At 41.8% G+C, this 15,179-nt stretch overlaps 1 protein-coding gene across 2 annotated transcripts in view; it reads left to right on the forward strand.

Moving 5' to 3' along the window:
- Positions 1-15,179, forward strand: part of ARHGAP20 (Rho GTPase activating protein 20) — a 63,424-nt gene that overhangs the window by 25,417 nt on the left and 22,828 nt on the right. The window contains exons 3-7 of one of the 2 annotated variants that reach the window (XM_048935066.1): positions 4,385-4,555; positions 8,071-8,130; positions 10,737-10,886; positions 12,707-12,748; positions 14,011-14,095. In XM_048935066.1, the coding sequence (XP_048791023.1) occupies positions 4,385-4,555; positions 8,071-8,130; positions 10,737-10,886; positions 12,707-12,748; positions 14,011-14,095 (508 nt within the window). The remainder of the gene's footprint in view (positions 1-4,384; positions 4,556-8,070; positions 8,131-10,736; positions 10,887-12,706; positions 12,749-14,010; positions 14,096-15,179) is intronic. The other variant, XM_048935075.1, reaches the window with a different exon arrangement.

Raw genomic sequence — 15,179 nt, forward strand, 5'->3', positions numbered from 1 at the left:
TTGTGAATGCTGTGAGCACTGGCATCTGCTCTGCCTGATGGGCTCTGCAGCCTGTGTCTAAAACAAAGTTGAGTTTATGCCGTGAGCTGCAAGCTCTTCAGATGTAAGGATAAAACTGGGAAGAGCCAGGTGAACTGGGAAGAACTGAATCTTTACTTGAGCTTCAGAATGGGCACAAATATTGCACATGGTAAAATGTTTTATTTAATATACCTATCTGTGAAATGAGCCTAGGCTAGGTTGTTCACTTTGGGAGGAATTTGGAAGGTCTGATGTAGGCGTAGCTGCTGGGCAGGCTCTCACCTGGCTGGACTGCTTTGCATTCCAGTCCAATGCGTAGCTGCCATTGTCCCTCCTCTAATGAAATTGCACATTTCTTACCTACCTCCCTTGAAGGACTTCTGAGGTTGCTCAGTCAGGACAAGAGGAGGCCCAGGGGAGACCTGATCAAGTCTACAACTCTGTACAGCTGCCAGAAAGTAGGTTGTGGTGAGGTGGAGGTCAGCCTCTGCTCTCAGGTAACTATGATAGGACAAGACATAATGGCCTTAAGTTGCACCAGAGGAGGTTCCATTTGGATAATAGGAGCAATGTCTTCTCAGGAGGAGTGGTGAGGCACTGGCATAGGCTGGAGATGGGGGAGTCACTATCCCAAGAGGTGTTCAAGAACCACGGAGATGTGGCACTGAGGGACGTGGTTAGTGGGCATTGTGGGGATGGGTTGATGGTTGAACTGTAAGATCTTAGTGATCTTTTCCGATCATGATTCTGTGATTCTATGACTTCAGAGATCAAAGAACAGAGTGTTGTTTTATCTCCAGAGAAATCAGCCATGGAGAGAGCATTGAGACTGTATCCTTAGAGGAAATAGATTTCTGCAGCTGCAGAAGCTGTCATCAGCAAAGGAAGGTTCTGACAGAGGACAATAATGAAAACAAGGTGTGTGGTTAGGATGGAGCACAAGCAGTGTGTGAAAAGGATGTCATGTAGCTGAGATACCTGCGATAGCTCATTCCAGCTTAGGTAACTTGGAGGACAGATTGCTTCCTTAAATGATAGATAGGGTGAAGTCATCCTCTGGAATCAAGGGGAAGTTTCCCATTGGCGTATATCACCTTTGTATCATGGATTTAATAACAGCTTAACATAGGCTATTAAAATCTTTTTGGGTATCTATAATTTCTTCCATTGCTTCCACTACAAACAAACAATTAAGCTGATGACTCCACCACACTAAGAATTAAAATAAACACATTGGGGATCATATTGTTCAGATATCTGTTTTTCTGAGAAACCCCATGGAAGCTCCAGTGGGGAAAGAAGGAGTATTGCTTGGTTTTTTTTTTGTGGTTTCTGGTAAATACAGCATTGCTGAAGTGAGCATGGATGTGTTTGCTTTCATGCTGGATGCAGTGGGGATGTATTTTTTGTTTTTGGCTGACTATTGAGAGCTTTCAGCTTCATATGCTACACCCACAAAATTGAAGTGTTCTTATAAATCACTGTGCTTTGAAAAAAAGGCACAAAACACCTATTTTGATTAATTTGAAAAATAATAGGTGTAAAAACAGGGCCCTGAAAATGTCAAGAGAAAACTCTTCAATTATCTTTTCACTGATTTCAGGCAGTAGAGTGATTTTAATCTATTCCCGAGTAACCTGGGAGTCCCTCTGTAGATATCCTCAAATAACAGAATTTGCTTCTTGGTTAAACTCATGCATGAAAATGTCAGACCCCAAAATAGTACCTTTGTGTAGAAATACCCAACTGCTGGACAGGTGCAGAGGGAATGCCATCGAAATGCCGATGTGAGCCTGGATTCTACATGAAGCAGAACACGACTGCTGACTTTGCAGGGTAACCCCGTCTTTCAGAAATCAGTTCACAGTCCCTCTTAACAAATGAGGGTGAAGGCTTTTTTCTTTACAGACTGGAAAGGTGTTACTTCGTGGGGACCCAGAAGTATTGATCTTAGAATGAATTTAGAAGAATGTAGAGAATTCTGAGAAGGCCTGAGATTACTGACATACTTTTTTAATGATGTCATAAATCACATTGGCATAAGCACTGATTTTTGCATAATTCTATTTGAATGAATTTTCAAAGAGTGCATATATGAGTGCTTAGCTTTTTTTTTTTTTCAAATTATACCCATTTAATGGCCTGAAAAATCAGTGAGCCATTAAAAACTGAAGTTCAACATTACCTTTCATATAAATCCCTGTGCCTGAGGTTACAGCTTATCTGCATTTTCTTCAATGTAACAAAGCTTGGGTTTCATTCACGTCTTTCAAAAATTGAAAAAACTGGAACATCAGTTGAGAGGATCAAAAGGATGCTTTTGGTTTTCCCCCATGTTCCTGAGCTGCAGGGCTTTAGAAGGCATGGTTGGATAAATAGCTTTGATTTTTTTCCGCTTTGTTTCAAAGAAAGAAGAGATTTTCACCTTTTTTTAAATTTTTTTTGGTCAGGTAAACTCCATTAAAACATGTCAGTCCTTTTTAGAGTTCAGATGATAGAGATGCATGGAAATAACTCAAGATCTGAGTCAAGGGGCAGATTTCGTTAAAATAACTGATTTATATTATTGTGTTTTCCTTTTCTAAAACCAAGTTCCATTTGTTTGAGCCTTGGCATCAGTAAACCTAGTACACCCTCCTTCGCTTATCGGTGTGACAAAGATTTTGCTTAATTTGATGAATTCGTGGGATGACAAATCAGGCCAATGAAATGTGGAAACAGAAATGACCCAAGTTGAGTTGCCTATATGGAAATATTTGAGGCTGAGCCAGCCAGGAATTTGAGTACGGTTTTATGAGTGTTTGTGGTTGTTTGGTTGCAGCAGTGGAACATGAAAGGTTTTGTTCTGACTGTTGTCATTACTGGATTCAATATAAGTGACTATTTCTCCACTTAACCTTTGAGGTGAAGACCGTGCATGATTCCTGCACAGCTGGACTGCTCATCTTTCTCGATTTCTGTCAAAGTTTCTGGGCCAAGTATCATCAAGCTGCCAGTCACCGATGAACTGTTGAACTGGTGAATTCTCGTGCAAGTGGCATGTTGTGGGTGTCAGCAGCACCCAATGTGTTGGACCAAAGTTCCTCTCTGTTTTTTAACTCTGCTCTCATGAGCAACCCTCCTGCTTACAAGCAATCAAATAACTTTGGTTTGCGTTATTCATCTGAAAGATGTTTTTCTTCTTTCTCTCTTCCCTGAAGGAGCAGGTGATTAAAGTCAAGAGGGAGACTGTGAATTAAGTCGAGGAATGCCTTCATAAATTCAGGCTACTAACCAGAAAGGGAAAAGCAGAAAAACCAAGATGCTCACCAGCCCCTTACAGATCAGTGAAAGTGTGTCCTGCTAATGTAGGCCAATCTGAGAGCTTATCCTTTCTCTCTCTGCTGTCAGGATTTCCTATATAATTTCCTGAGTAATCCAGCTACAGGCAGCGAGGAGAGGAGACTGGGAAATCAGCCAGGCTGTAAGGGAGGTGTAAGGAGGCTTGTAATCTTCTTCAAAGATTTTCTCTGCTCACTCTTGTTTTCTTTCATATCTCTCCTGTGTGTTTTGGGGCTTTCACTTTGTAATGTCCGTTTCTTCTCTCAACAAAATCATTAGGTGTTTGTCTTTCATTCCAGTGGGTATAGGAATAAACTGTAAGCTCAAAGCTGCTCAATTCAGGCTTTTCTTTCCAAGGCGATCCAACCAAGATTTAGCTTGATTTTTCTTTTATTTTTTCCTTGCTGAAGAATATATGAAGAATGTATTTGAATGAAAACAGAACTGTTTTTCAACCAAAAGGAAGGGTTTCGTTTGGAAAGACCTCTAGAGAAAGCAAATAATTGAAAAAGTCAGATCTGCAAGATCTGGAGAAAAAATGCTGATGGGTCCTGGCTTTAATCGAGAATTTCCTTAGGTAAAGCATACCATAGTGCAGGAAGCACAGATTTGGTTCTGTCATCTGCTGGGAGAATTGGAAGTCACATCTCTGGCTTTCCAGTGGAAACTTGTACCCGAAGAAGCCCTGCAACCTGTTCCTAGGAGCCCTCTGTATGGAGAGCCTTCAGAAGGTGCAGTGTTTTCCCTAAGAATTCAAACAAAGGGAGACTAATATAAATAGACAAAATGGAGAAGGCTGTATTTTAATGATTGTCATTTGCTAAAGGCTGTCTATGTTCTTGTGCTGTAAAAGAGTCAGCAAGGATAGTCCCATGAGATGTAATCAAACATCTCATTGTTGTCAGTGTCCCTGTAACCTTTTACAGAAGTGGGTCAAATAAATGACCTTTATGTGGTGGCTATGGAAAGTCCCTTCCCAGTCCTCACTCATTGATGTTTGGGTGAATTGGGTTCCTTTATTCTTTCCTTCTTCCTTTTGCAGGGAAGGCTGCTTCTCCCCCATCAGCCCAGAGGCATGTCCCCTTGTGCAGTCCTTTATGTGCCACAACAGGACGTTCCTCCTTGATGGCCACGTGCAGCTGAAGACAGGCCTGCAGACCCAGGAGCGACACCTCTTCCTCTTCACAGACCTTCTGGTTGTTGCCAAGTCCAAGTGAGTATGGCATCCCCTCCTACAAAATAGCCCTTTTTTTCAGTAGAGGTATTCCGTCATGCTTTTTCAGTAGTAAATGTTCCCTAAATCATCAAGCAGCTTTTTTTTGTCAACATGAGTTAGGTGCCTGAACTCAGCAGTCACTTTTGTAGACGCTACTACACTCACTACCAGAAAGACATTGAGGCCCTGGAGCGTGTCCAGAGAAGGGCAACAAAACTGGTGAGGGGTCTGGAGCACAAGTCTTATGAGGAGAGGCTGAAGGAGCTGGGATTGTTCAGTCTGGAGAAGAGGAGGCTCAGGGGAGACCTCATTGCACTCTACAACTTCCTGAAGGGAGGTTGTGGTGCAAAAGGGTCTGGCCTCTTCTCCCAGGCAAATAGTAGGACCCGAGGAAATGGCCACAAGTTGTACCAGAGGAGGTTTAGATTGGATATTAGGAGAAACTTTTTCTCTCAGAGAATGGTCAGGCACTGGAATGGCTGCCCAGGGAGGTGGTGGAGTTGCCATCCCTGGCAGTGTTCAAGAGGCGCCTGGATGAGGAGCTACGAGAGATGGTTTAGTAGCTCGTGGCACTGATAGGAATGGGAGGGTGGTTGGACTAGATGATCTTGCAGGTCGTTTCCAACCTTGTGATTCTGTGATTCTGTGATTCGCTAGAACCCATAGCATCCAGGCCACAGTACAGAGCAGCAGCAGATGTTCTTGAATACACTGCTTGCATTATATCATGTTCCCTGCCTTGGGAACTGAGTGTTATAAACTCACAACTGCTCAGCGTGTCCCTTGGGATGCCTTGAACTGAAAGTTGCTAAGGGTTAGGTGTTGCTGTGTTGGAGAGAGGCTACAGACTTTCGCACTTACCTGGGAGCTACTTTGATGCTCTCTAATGATCATAGAATCATAGAAGTTTTAAGGTTTGAAAGACCACTAAGATCATCTAGTCCAACTATCAACCCATGCCTGTGACCACTCTAGACAATGTCACTCAGTGTGACATCCACCCTTCTCTTGAAAACCTCCAGGGATGATGATTTCACCACCTCCCTTGACAGCCTATGCTTCACCACTCTTTCTGAGAAGAAAGATTCTGAGCAGCTGATGAGCAGCTGCCTAAGAACAGAGGTCACAGGCAGCATCACAGTGCTGTGCCATAAGCAGCATGAGGATAGGAAGCAGTGCTCAATGGTCTGTGCTGAGCTCCTGTGCAGTCAGGCTTGCTGCTAAGCTCTGATTGTGCACTCTACCATTCACAATTAAATCAGATTTACAAGCTGTGTCTAGCATGCCAGCTTCATGCAGCATTTGTAGTTTAAGGCAATTTTAGAGGGTGCTTTCGCTTGTTGTTATGGGGAAATAACCATAAAGGATCCTGAAGCAGCTTCATTCTCTGTTAGGCACTGTTTGTAGTCTCACAGGGTGGGTAATCTCAATGTGAATCCTGGGCTTTTGCAATGTGTCTCTTCACTTAAGCAGTTGTTTCAGAGGCTGCTGGGAAAAGCCAGAATAAATCTGCATTTTCAGTAGAAATCTGAGCAGTGTCTGTTTGAATCACACACAGTAAATACAACCCCCCAGAAGAACTCCTTCACCTTATGTAGTGTGACAACGTGGAGAATACTGTACCCAAACACGCTCTGCTAAGGTTGTTTGGTGAACACTGAGATTTTTACAGGGCATCTTACTGTTCTACCAGCAGTTGCAGTAATATAATTGTTTCTGCATTTGTTTGTGATTGTGTTGTATTTAGGCTGGGATTCAACGCAATTTAAGCTTTCAAATGCTATGTATTTGTAACTCACCTGGGCTCCTTTGTCTCAGTAGAGGAAAGCCAGCACCTCCCTGTGGCAAACCCACTCCTTTAGAAAAGAGCATCAGCAGTGGGGAGGGGACTGCTCAGAGGCATCACCTCACTGCCTTAGGTGTGAGCTCCTGAGCTGTGGAAGGCTGAAGCCAGGCGAGATGAGTGCCTCCCACATGGTCAGCATGCTGAGCCCCAGGCTGGGCTGTGCATACCTGCAGGTCGGACTGACTCCCAGTGGCATTGGAAAACCCTGTTCTGTGTCACCGCTCTAAAATATGGTCCCTAGGGAGTAATAACGGCTCTTACAGCACTTGATTTAATGTGGTGAGGAGTCTGCAATGCTTGATGGAGTTGGAACAGAACAAATTGTGCTTCTGTATGTGGAAAGAAAAGGGGAGAAATAAGCCACATCTTTGCTAGAAGTGGTAAAAATAGTAAAGTGATATCACTTCATGTATTTTGAATTATATTCATGCATTTTAAAGAACTCATTGGGATGTTCTCTCTACAGCTTCCCTGACAGCAATTAAAGCATCACAGCTGTCACTAATGAACACTATATGAAAATCAGCATTTTTAAAGGTACCACACACCAAAATACCATTTCTGATTCCTAAAGGGAAAACCTGAGTGGTATGTACTGCTCTGCAGCCGTAACTAGGGATTGCTGTTGACTTTCTAGTAGTGGATGCAGAGTTGGGCCAGAAGGTCACCAGGATAATGTCTAGATGGAATTGATACAGCTGAGTCTGATTTAACTTCAGGGTTATTCCATACGCAGATGCTAAAAATTTATAATATTCTTTTCATTAAGCAGTTTTTTCCAACTTGGAGCCTATACGTATCTAAGAGATGCCTCTTAGGTGCAGCTCAGTACATTGCCAGTGCCAACTGAGCTGGAAGTAGCTGGTCAATGCACAAGGGAGCTCATGTGTAACTAGACTTTGTGTGATTGGCAAATGGGCATACATTTTTCCAAAGAGAGCAACAAATAGCTGGTGTCCTCTAAGCTGGCTGAGCAAAGTCCTGCCCAGCACTGAGCTCCTGTTGAAAGGGATGAATTGGCATTGCTCCCATGGAAATGTGGGGAGGTGAGTCCTTTCCACAGCTGATCTGGTGTGACTTTGAACAAGGTACCTATCGGTCCATTTTCTGATACTTCCTAATCGTTTTTGAAATGCAGATTGTTATCTTTTCAGTTCACCCATTAACTCAGCTTATGAAAAAGAAGACTAATACTCTGTGCTTGTCTGTCTCCTGTCCCTTCATTTAATGCCTTCATGTGAGGATTGCCATACCTTAATTGGTTGGTTGGTTGTTTTTTTTTTTTTTCACTAACCCAATACTAAGGGTGCAGAATTGTATGCTGTTTTCCATTTACTAATTAGATTTCTTCCAGAGACTGTGTGTTTTAATTGGGCAGAGTAAATATTTCAAGGGTGTTTCAGTTCACCGATCAAGGTTTCTCACATGAGCTTTTGTAAGGGAAGGAAATGGCCTCCTCTTTCTTCTCTCTAACACATACACACACATATACATGTTCATTTTAGGGTTACTTTCCAAACTTGGTTGGACATAAAGATTAATGGTTGAGTAAATAGGTGGAATTACAGTAGCGATTGCCCACTAGTTCCATTAATGCTTTTGTCAGAAGGTCCTATTAAGAGGATTAGCAAATCTAGTGAGAAGTTAATCTTCCATCTGTTAACAGCCTCAAGGTATCCAATTGCCACTTACAGAAAGCCAAAGGATCTGAGTTTGCCCTGCAGAGGTAAGACAACTTGGGGTACATCAGTACCTCCACCACTGATGAGCATGAATTTTCTGTGATTTCAGTGCAAATTGGATCTGCCTGATCTTTTCAAGACTGCTTTAAAAAAAATGATCTTGGATAAAAATCATCTCAAAAAAAAAAAAAAGAAAAAAAAAAAAAAAAAAAGGAGATACTCCTTCCATTTTTCCAATGTTCAGCCATGCTTCTTCCTTAGTCAGTAATGATAAATTCACTTCTAGATGTAATGCCTTGGCACTTAAATAGACGACTCACCTTTCAGCAGCACTGAGAACTCATGGACTGGAGAAAGATTGTGGCAGATAGGGATAAAATTATACCTCCGGCCCTTTAGATGTTAATGGAGGCTCCCCTTTCAGCGCCTCTAGAAACCAGGCCACTTGAATACTGATGATAGCTGAGAGCTGTGACTAGGCATGGCAAATAGGGTAAGGATATACATCAGGAACGACGGGGAGAGCAGATCTGTGCTTCACCCTGCCAACACCTGCTGCTGGCACTGCAGGGGCCTGGCTTTATGAACTGTAAATGTTAAGAAGTGAAGCAGCCTGTAGAGAGTTTACTGTACTGAATACTGGGGAAAAGGTATTGAGGAGAAAGGGAAGCTCAGCAGACTTATCCCCAGCATAACCCCAGCCTTAATGGTGCTGTCAGGCCAATCACCCAATTATTAAGATTTACATTACAATTTATGTCTGTATTTGGCTGTAAGTCTCCATTTATACAGTTCATTCTGTGGACAGTCTGCTACAGTCCTTTCTGTATTCATCTTATCTGCTAGATCACAAATTGGCTTGATGATGAGCGTATTGAAATATTCTAAGCTTCTTTTGGACAGGGTAACAAAATGTGATAGCTTAAAGAGAACTGAAATGTTCAGCTGGCAGGAAACACTATGGTATGGTTTAAAAAATGCATGAGCTTGAGATGGTATTTTACAGTATTTTACAGTGTTCTCATTCAAGTGCATCTTTTTGTTGTGGTGCGGACTGGAGGTCTTTTCTTTCCCAGCACTGTGAATGTGGCAGGGCTATAAGCAGTGCTCTGTCCAGAGATACCTGTTAGCACACTGTCAGCTGGACCAACTGAGGTACTGCAAGTTCATCGCAATCCTCCTTAGAGCTGCAGACTCCAAGTGCTTTCATGCTTCAGACCGTATTAGTTCAGTCTGTCCTAAATCAAATACCTTGTAAACGAGACTAATCTCAGAGAAGGTAGTCTTTGTGTACCAGAGCCCTAAGAAACTGCTTACCTGGCATGTTTATTTATAAAGCACTAATCGCCATGCTGCCTGGTGCTGTCCCCATCCATATTTGCAGCAGTGCGATGAGTTGATATGCTCTTGTTTGCAATCCTCGGATTAGAAGGGCCTTCAGGGAAGTGCCATTTATTCTTCAGCCTTTCCCTGCTAGTACAGCAAGCTCGTGGTTTTAATGTAAATTAAATTTCAAAAGTTTAGAAAAATCATGTAAAATACCTTTTTTGTAAATAAGTAGATATTTTGAGAACACAGTGGGTGTTCTTAAAGGAGAAGAACTTTGCAAAGATGTACCTCGGGGTCCTGATGGACATACAAACATGAGTCAACAATGCTCCTGAACACAAATCAGCAATATGCCTCTGCCTCTAAGAAGGCAAACAGTATTCCTAGCTGCATTTTGCAAAGCATTGTCATCAGATCAAAGGAGGTGATCCTTCCCCTCTCCTCAGCTCTGGTCAGGTCACATCTGAATTGCTGAGTCCAGTTCTGGGCCCTCCAATAACAGAGACACATGGACGTGCTGGAGTGAGTCAAATGAAGGGCCGTCAAGATAATGAAAGGACTGGAGCACCTCTGCTGTGAGGAGAAGCTGAAAGAGCTGGGTCTGTTCATCCTGGAGGAGAGGAGGCTCAGGGGGATCTCATCAGTGTCCATAAATGTCTGGAGGTAGGGTGCAAAGAGCTCAGAGGCAGGCACTGCTCAGTGGTGCCCAGTGCCAAGATAAGTGGCAATGGGCACAAACTTGAATCAGGAGGTTTCCTGTAAACATGAGGAAGCACTTGAACCAGATGACCTTCAGAGGTCCCTTCTATCCTTAGCCATCCTGTGATGCTGTAAAGTCCTGCAGCTAGTCTGTGGAGGTCTGACATGACCCAAGCTGTTGTGTCTTTCCTGAGGAGTAGCTTTTTCAGTCTGATCGAGTTACTGCTATTCACAGTCAGCGTAGTTGTTGGCTGTGGAGCTAAGCAATCATACTATACTGTTAACACCTCAGCAGCGCTGAAGTTGCTGAAGTCCAAGAGTGATTTTGCCTGATGGTGAAATTTGGAAGTGAGCTCCAGACACGGGCAGTTTTGTCACAGAAAGCAAGATGCCAAGGGACCTGTTTATCTCACTTATCAATTCTGTTGATCTCACTTAGATCAGAAATTGCTCTATTTTCACATGCAACGCAAACAAAACATTGATTTCTTTAACTAAAGCAGAAGTGCTCTTTCCATCAATTCTTTTCAAATGTGCTCAAAGGAAGAGGAAATTCTGAGTTATTTAACCTGTCTTGTTATGTATTCCTGTGTGTGACAAACGTGTGAATTTCTGCCATCAGGTCGCACTCTCATTTCAAACTGAAGTGCCAAGCACGTCTCTGTGAGATGTGGACAGCATTTTGCACAGAAGAAGTCTGCGAAGGCAGCACCGACCCAGATAGGTCCTTTGTTTTGGGCTGGCCCACCACAAACTGTGTGGCAAATTTCAGGTAAGAAACAAGGCATGTTTTATTTAGCAAGTTACTGAAATGTGTTTAGGCTGAGAGGCTGAGACAGCCATAGAGTCATTTCAGCACCAGTGAATATAGGAGGGAAGAATTAATTGATTCTTAAAGTAGTTCCCTCTACTGCTGTGAGCAAGTCACCCTCCGTGCCCCATCTTCAGTCTCTGCAAATGTAGCAGCAGTACTCTCTTATCACTTAAAAAATCTGAGAGAGCATGTGATTTGGCAGAGCACTGTCTGTGCTGCAGACTTGCTCGGTTGGAAGTCTCTTTTTGTTGTTTTTGTTTTTTTTATATAATTGGTACATACTTCAGTTAATTGATAAAATGAATTAGAAATAGTAAACAACCAAGCTAATGATAGAATCCAAGAGACCCTTGTAGGACAATTTCAGGCAGAAGTGCTTGTACTGGAAGTAACAGGAGACATAGGGCAAAGTAGTGACTTTTTTTTCCTATTTCTCTTTTTCATAAAATTATGCCAAAGAAAATGCTAAAATTCCTCCTGAAGCAAAATCACTGAAAGATTTTGGTCCATCTTTGCAGCATTGGCTGTAGGACACATAAGGGCTATAGAGGTAATGTCTGTGATTAGGCTAATTTCACTCTCGGTGAGAGGGCTGTCAGCACTGTGTGCGAGGGAGTGCAGTGTCACCCTTAAATTCCAGGTAGTGGTTGTGTCTTGAAAAATGCATTTTCCTCTTTACCATCAGAGCAAAAAGCAATGTGGCTTGATTTTACATCACATTGTCCTTATCCAGAGTACTGTGCACAAACTGTTCTTTGCTGAGATGTTTGTTCTGTTTGTGACTTTTTATTTGTTTGTTTAATAATCCTGAAACAAAACTTAAATTTTCTATTGATTTTGAATTGAACTCTTGCCAATAAACATGAGCTTTGATCTGGAGATGCTATGGGATCCTTTATAGCTATTAGAAAGTAGGAGAGAATGAAAGCAATAGCACCAATCCAGAATCAGAGATCTATAGAAGGGAAATTGTTTTATGACTGGAAGCACGTAGAAAATATAAAACACCATGTGTGAGCCCATAGATAGCATGTCCTACAGAACTGAAGCAGCCAAAGCAGAATCACAGTTACAGTGTTTGTGAAGTGCATGCCCCTGAAGCAGCATCATTCAGTAGATTTGTAGTTCCCTAAATGCCTGCTCTGAAAATGTGAAGAACCTGATTTGCATAAGTAGCAGAGGGAATAGCAGCTACTCCATCTGGGGCAGGATGTAGTTGAAGGAAGTTGGCACACAATTAGGTTAAATTTCTTGTGCTGTCCTATTATTAGCTACATTTACCTGGGTAGTTTTTTATCCTTGAAAGTGTCAAAGCAAGACGGATGTTAAAAAGTCCAAAGCATTTCTAAGTGAAATGGTTTATGTGTGCTTTGTAACTTGGTGGTAAGCCAAGTAGTAAATAAGAAGATAAATAAACAGTGGAAATAGAAGGAAGCCTATGTACCTGAGGAAATACCTTTATGCTTTTAAATTAAGCTTTCATTTTTAAGCAGAGTACTCTTCTCTTTGGACATCAGTTCCTTACTGAATTCACAGTAAAGCTTTGATTCCTGTGATCAAGATAACAGCTGGGGCTTTTGATCTCCCTGGCAGGCTCTCCTGTTGATTTTTTTAGGGAAACAGCTTTTTCATTCAAATTTCAAAAACTCTTTTATTTTTTGTATATATTTATGGCATTTGCAATCAAGAAGCAGTGCGTTTCACTGTGATTTGTTCAGGGGCTCTTTTGCTATTAGAATGACAGCTGATTTGTCTCTCTTTTTCTATAATTCTTGCAGGTCTGCAGAACAGAAGGAAACATGGCTCTCCTTTTTGCAAAGGTACTTTATTATAGAGTCTTTGAAGGCACTGGAAAAAGTCCCAGTCATCTAGACCAGTGATTCAATACAAATGCCATAATTATAGTAGCTCTTTCAAAGAAAGAAAAAAGTCATTCCACACCTTCTCCCTGCTGAGAGCTGCATGTGCCCTTTGTGCACCAGTAACTAGTCAAGGAGGAAACTCTTTTCCTTGTTTCTGACCATGGCCCAACAGAAAACTGAAGCTGTTTGTAATGTGTTTCCTTTCCTTTGCTGTTGAAGTTTACACTGCCACCTTCACTCTAGTTGAGACTTGGCTCTTTCAACATTGATGGCATCTAACCAAGCCCAGCTCAGGAACTTCTGTTCTAACCTATCTGCTGCTCATGGCAGTGGAGAGCAGTGGGGCTTCGGTTGTATGAAATGTTCCCTCAGCCAGAGGTTATACACAAGACTCTGGGTAAACAGAGCTCTGATTTCAGTCAACGTTTTGGACAGAATACTACCAGAAGTGATTTTGGTTTCTCCACAGCTAAATTTTCTGTCTTTATTTCATTATTTACAGTTCATAGGGCTGTTCAAATCATTCCTGCTGGGGGTGATTTCTAATTCACTCTTCTCCTGTTCAGTCCTTTTCACTGTTCAGGACAATGAACTGGAAATGATTTCAGCAGATGCTGATAGTACAGCCTAAGACATTACAGTGATTAGTAGTTTTATCTCAATTTCTGTTTAAAACTGTCTTGACTTTGCTGCAGCCCATTCTTCATAGTTAGGCCTAGTTGTATAGACACTCCTGTGCAATGATTCTTCTCAGGAATTAACATCCTTCATAAGTAGTTGTCATGGTCTCAAATAATCACAATCACTGAATTATGCCACAACCTGATTGTTCGTTGTGGGGGAGTTGGACTAGGAGGCCTTTGAGAGTCCCTTCCCACTCAAACAATTCTGTGATTCTATGATTCTAAAGCAGAGTGATGTCATGTTGATGGTCTCTTTAAAATGAAAACTGCAGGGAAGTCTGCATGTTGATTTTAAATCTGGTTCTTCTGCTGTTTACACTGATTTCTGCAATGTAGTAACTTGGACACAACAAGACATTAATAGGTACCATGGGCAGTATCCCCTTCAGACTGTGCTGGAGGGTTTCCTCTGAGGTCTTTCTATTGCAGTAGATCTGAAAATGATCTGCTTCCTTCTCAGTTTCTGCTTGCTATTTGAATGTTGGTCTTTATGCTTACTATGTTAAAAATTCACTTGTTTTGCATTTGTTTTGGCAGTCGAATAAGGGAAGAGAAAGAAAAAGACTATCCTAAAAGTATTCCTCTGAAGATAATTGCAAAGGATGTTGGAACCTGTGCATATGTAAGTGCTCTAATCTAGGGTTATAAATTCACATCATCTGTATATCCTGTGCATGTCAGGTTCTTTTGGGTTACAGCCTCCTTTAAGGATCTAGCCCCCTCTAGAAGACTTAGCATATGCAGCCCTGAAGTGTGTGCTTCCCGTCTTTACTAAGTGAGTTCCTTTTTAAAGACAGTTTAAAACCTAACCCTAAACCCTCCCCAAAAAAACACATCTAAAACTGCTTATGCATAAACGTCTTAAGAAATGTACTGTTTTCCTTTTTTTGGCTTTTAACGCTGATTTAAACTCACAGCTGCCTTCATTCAATTCAAAAGTTGCAATGTGTTTTATTGTTTATAATGATCATAAATCTGTAAAGCTGTGTATACAAACACTCTGAAATTACCTTCAATGTGGTTTGCATCAGCTTGGAGGTGTTGGTATATTGTGGGCACAAAAGAAGTTGGTAGAGGAAGATTGTCCACAGGGTGATTTACATCTTCTAAAAGCCATTTTTAACCAATTTAAATGAAGTTCTTGTAGGTAGGCAGTTCCCCAGGGATACACTGGCATTCAGTGATAATCCCTCAATTCTTCCTCTTACTCATTTGTCCTTTCCTTCTAATGGTACTTATAAGACATGCTTTTTATGCTCAGAAGCATAAAGACCATTTTCAAGGATGTGAGAAGTTTTCACTGCATCTTTGCAGTGACTTTGTTGGAGGTCTGTGCCCATCACTGAATTCTGTGCTTGCATTGACAGAAGCAAAAAGAATTCTGTCTTTTTCAAAAAATCATTGTTAAGGTGAGTTGTAATAGAATTGCTGGGTTGCTAAAAGAAGTGTTAATAAATTAATAATTGTGGTAGTTCTAATGAAGGACTGCAGATCAAGGTGTGCTCAGGTGTAAATGTCTATAAAGCACACCTGCACCCAGATGTTGCACTCTTGTACCAGGGTTGTTCGGGGGGATTTTGTATGTCTTTTTCTCTTTTGCTATAGTTGTCTCATGTGCCAAATACAGTTTCATGATCCTGGCAGTCCTAGAAATGACATGCTGCAGCCTCGCTATTACCAGTAATGAAGCTGTGGAGGAGCACGTG

This window comes from Lagopus muta, chromosome 1 (genome assembly GCF_023343835.1).
Source record: "Lagopus muta isolate bLagMut1 chromosome 1, bLagMut1 primary, whole genome shotgun sequence".
NCBI lineage: Eukaryota > Metazoa > Chordata > Aves > Galliformes > Phasianidae > Lagopus > Lagopus muta.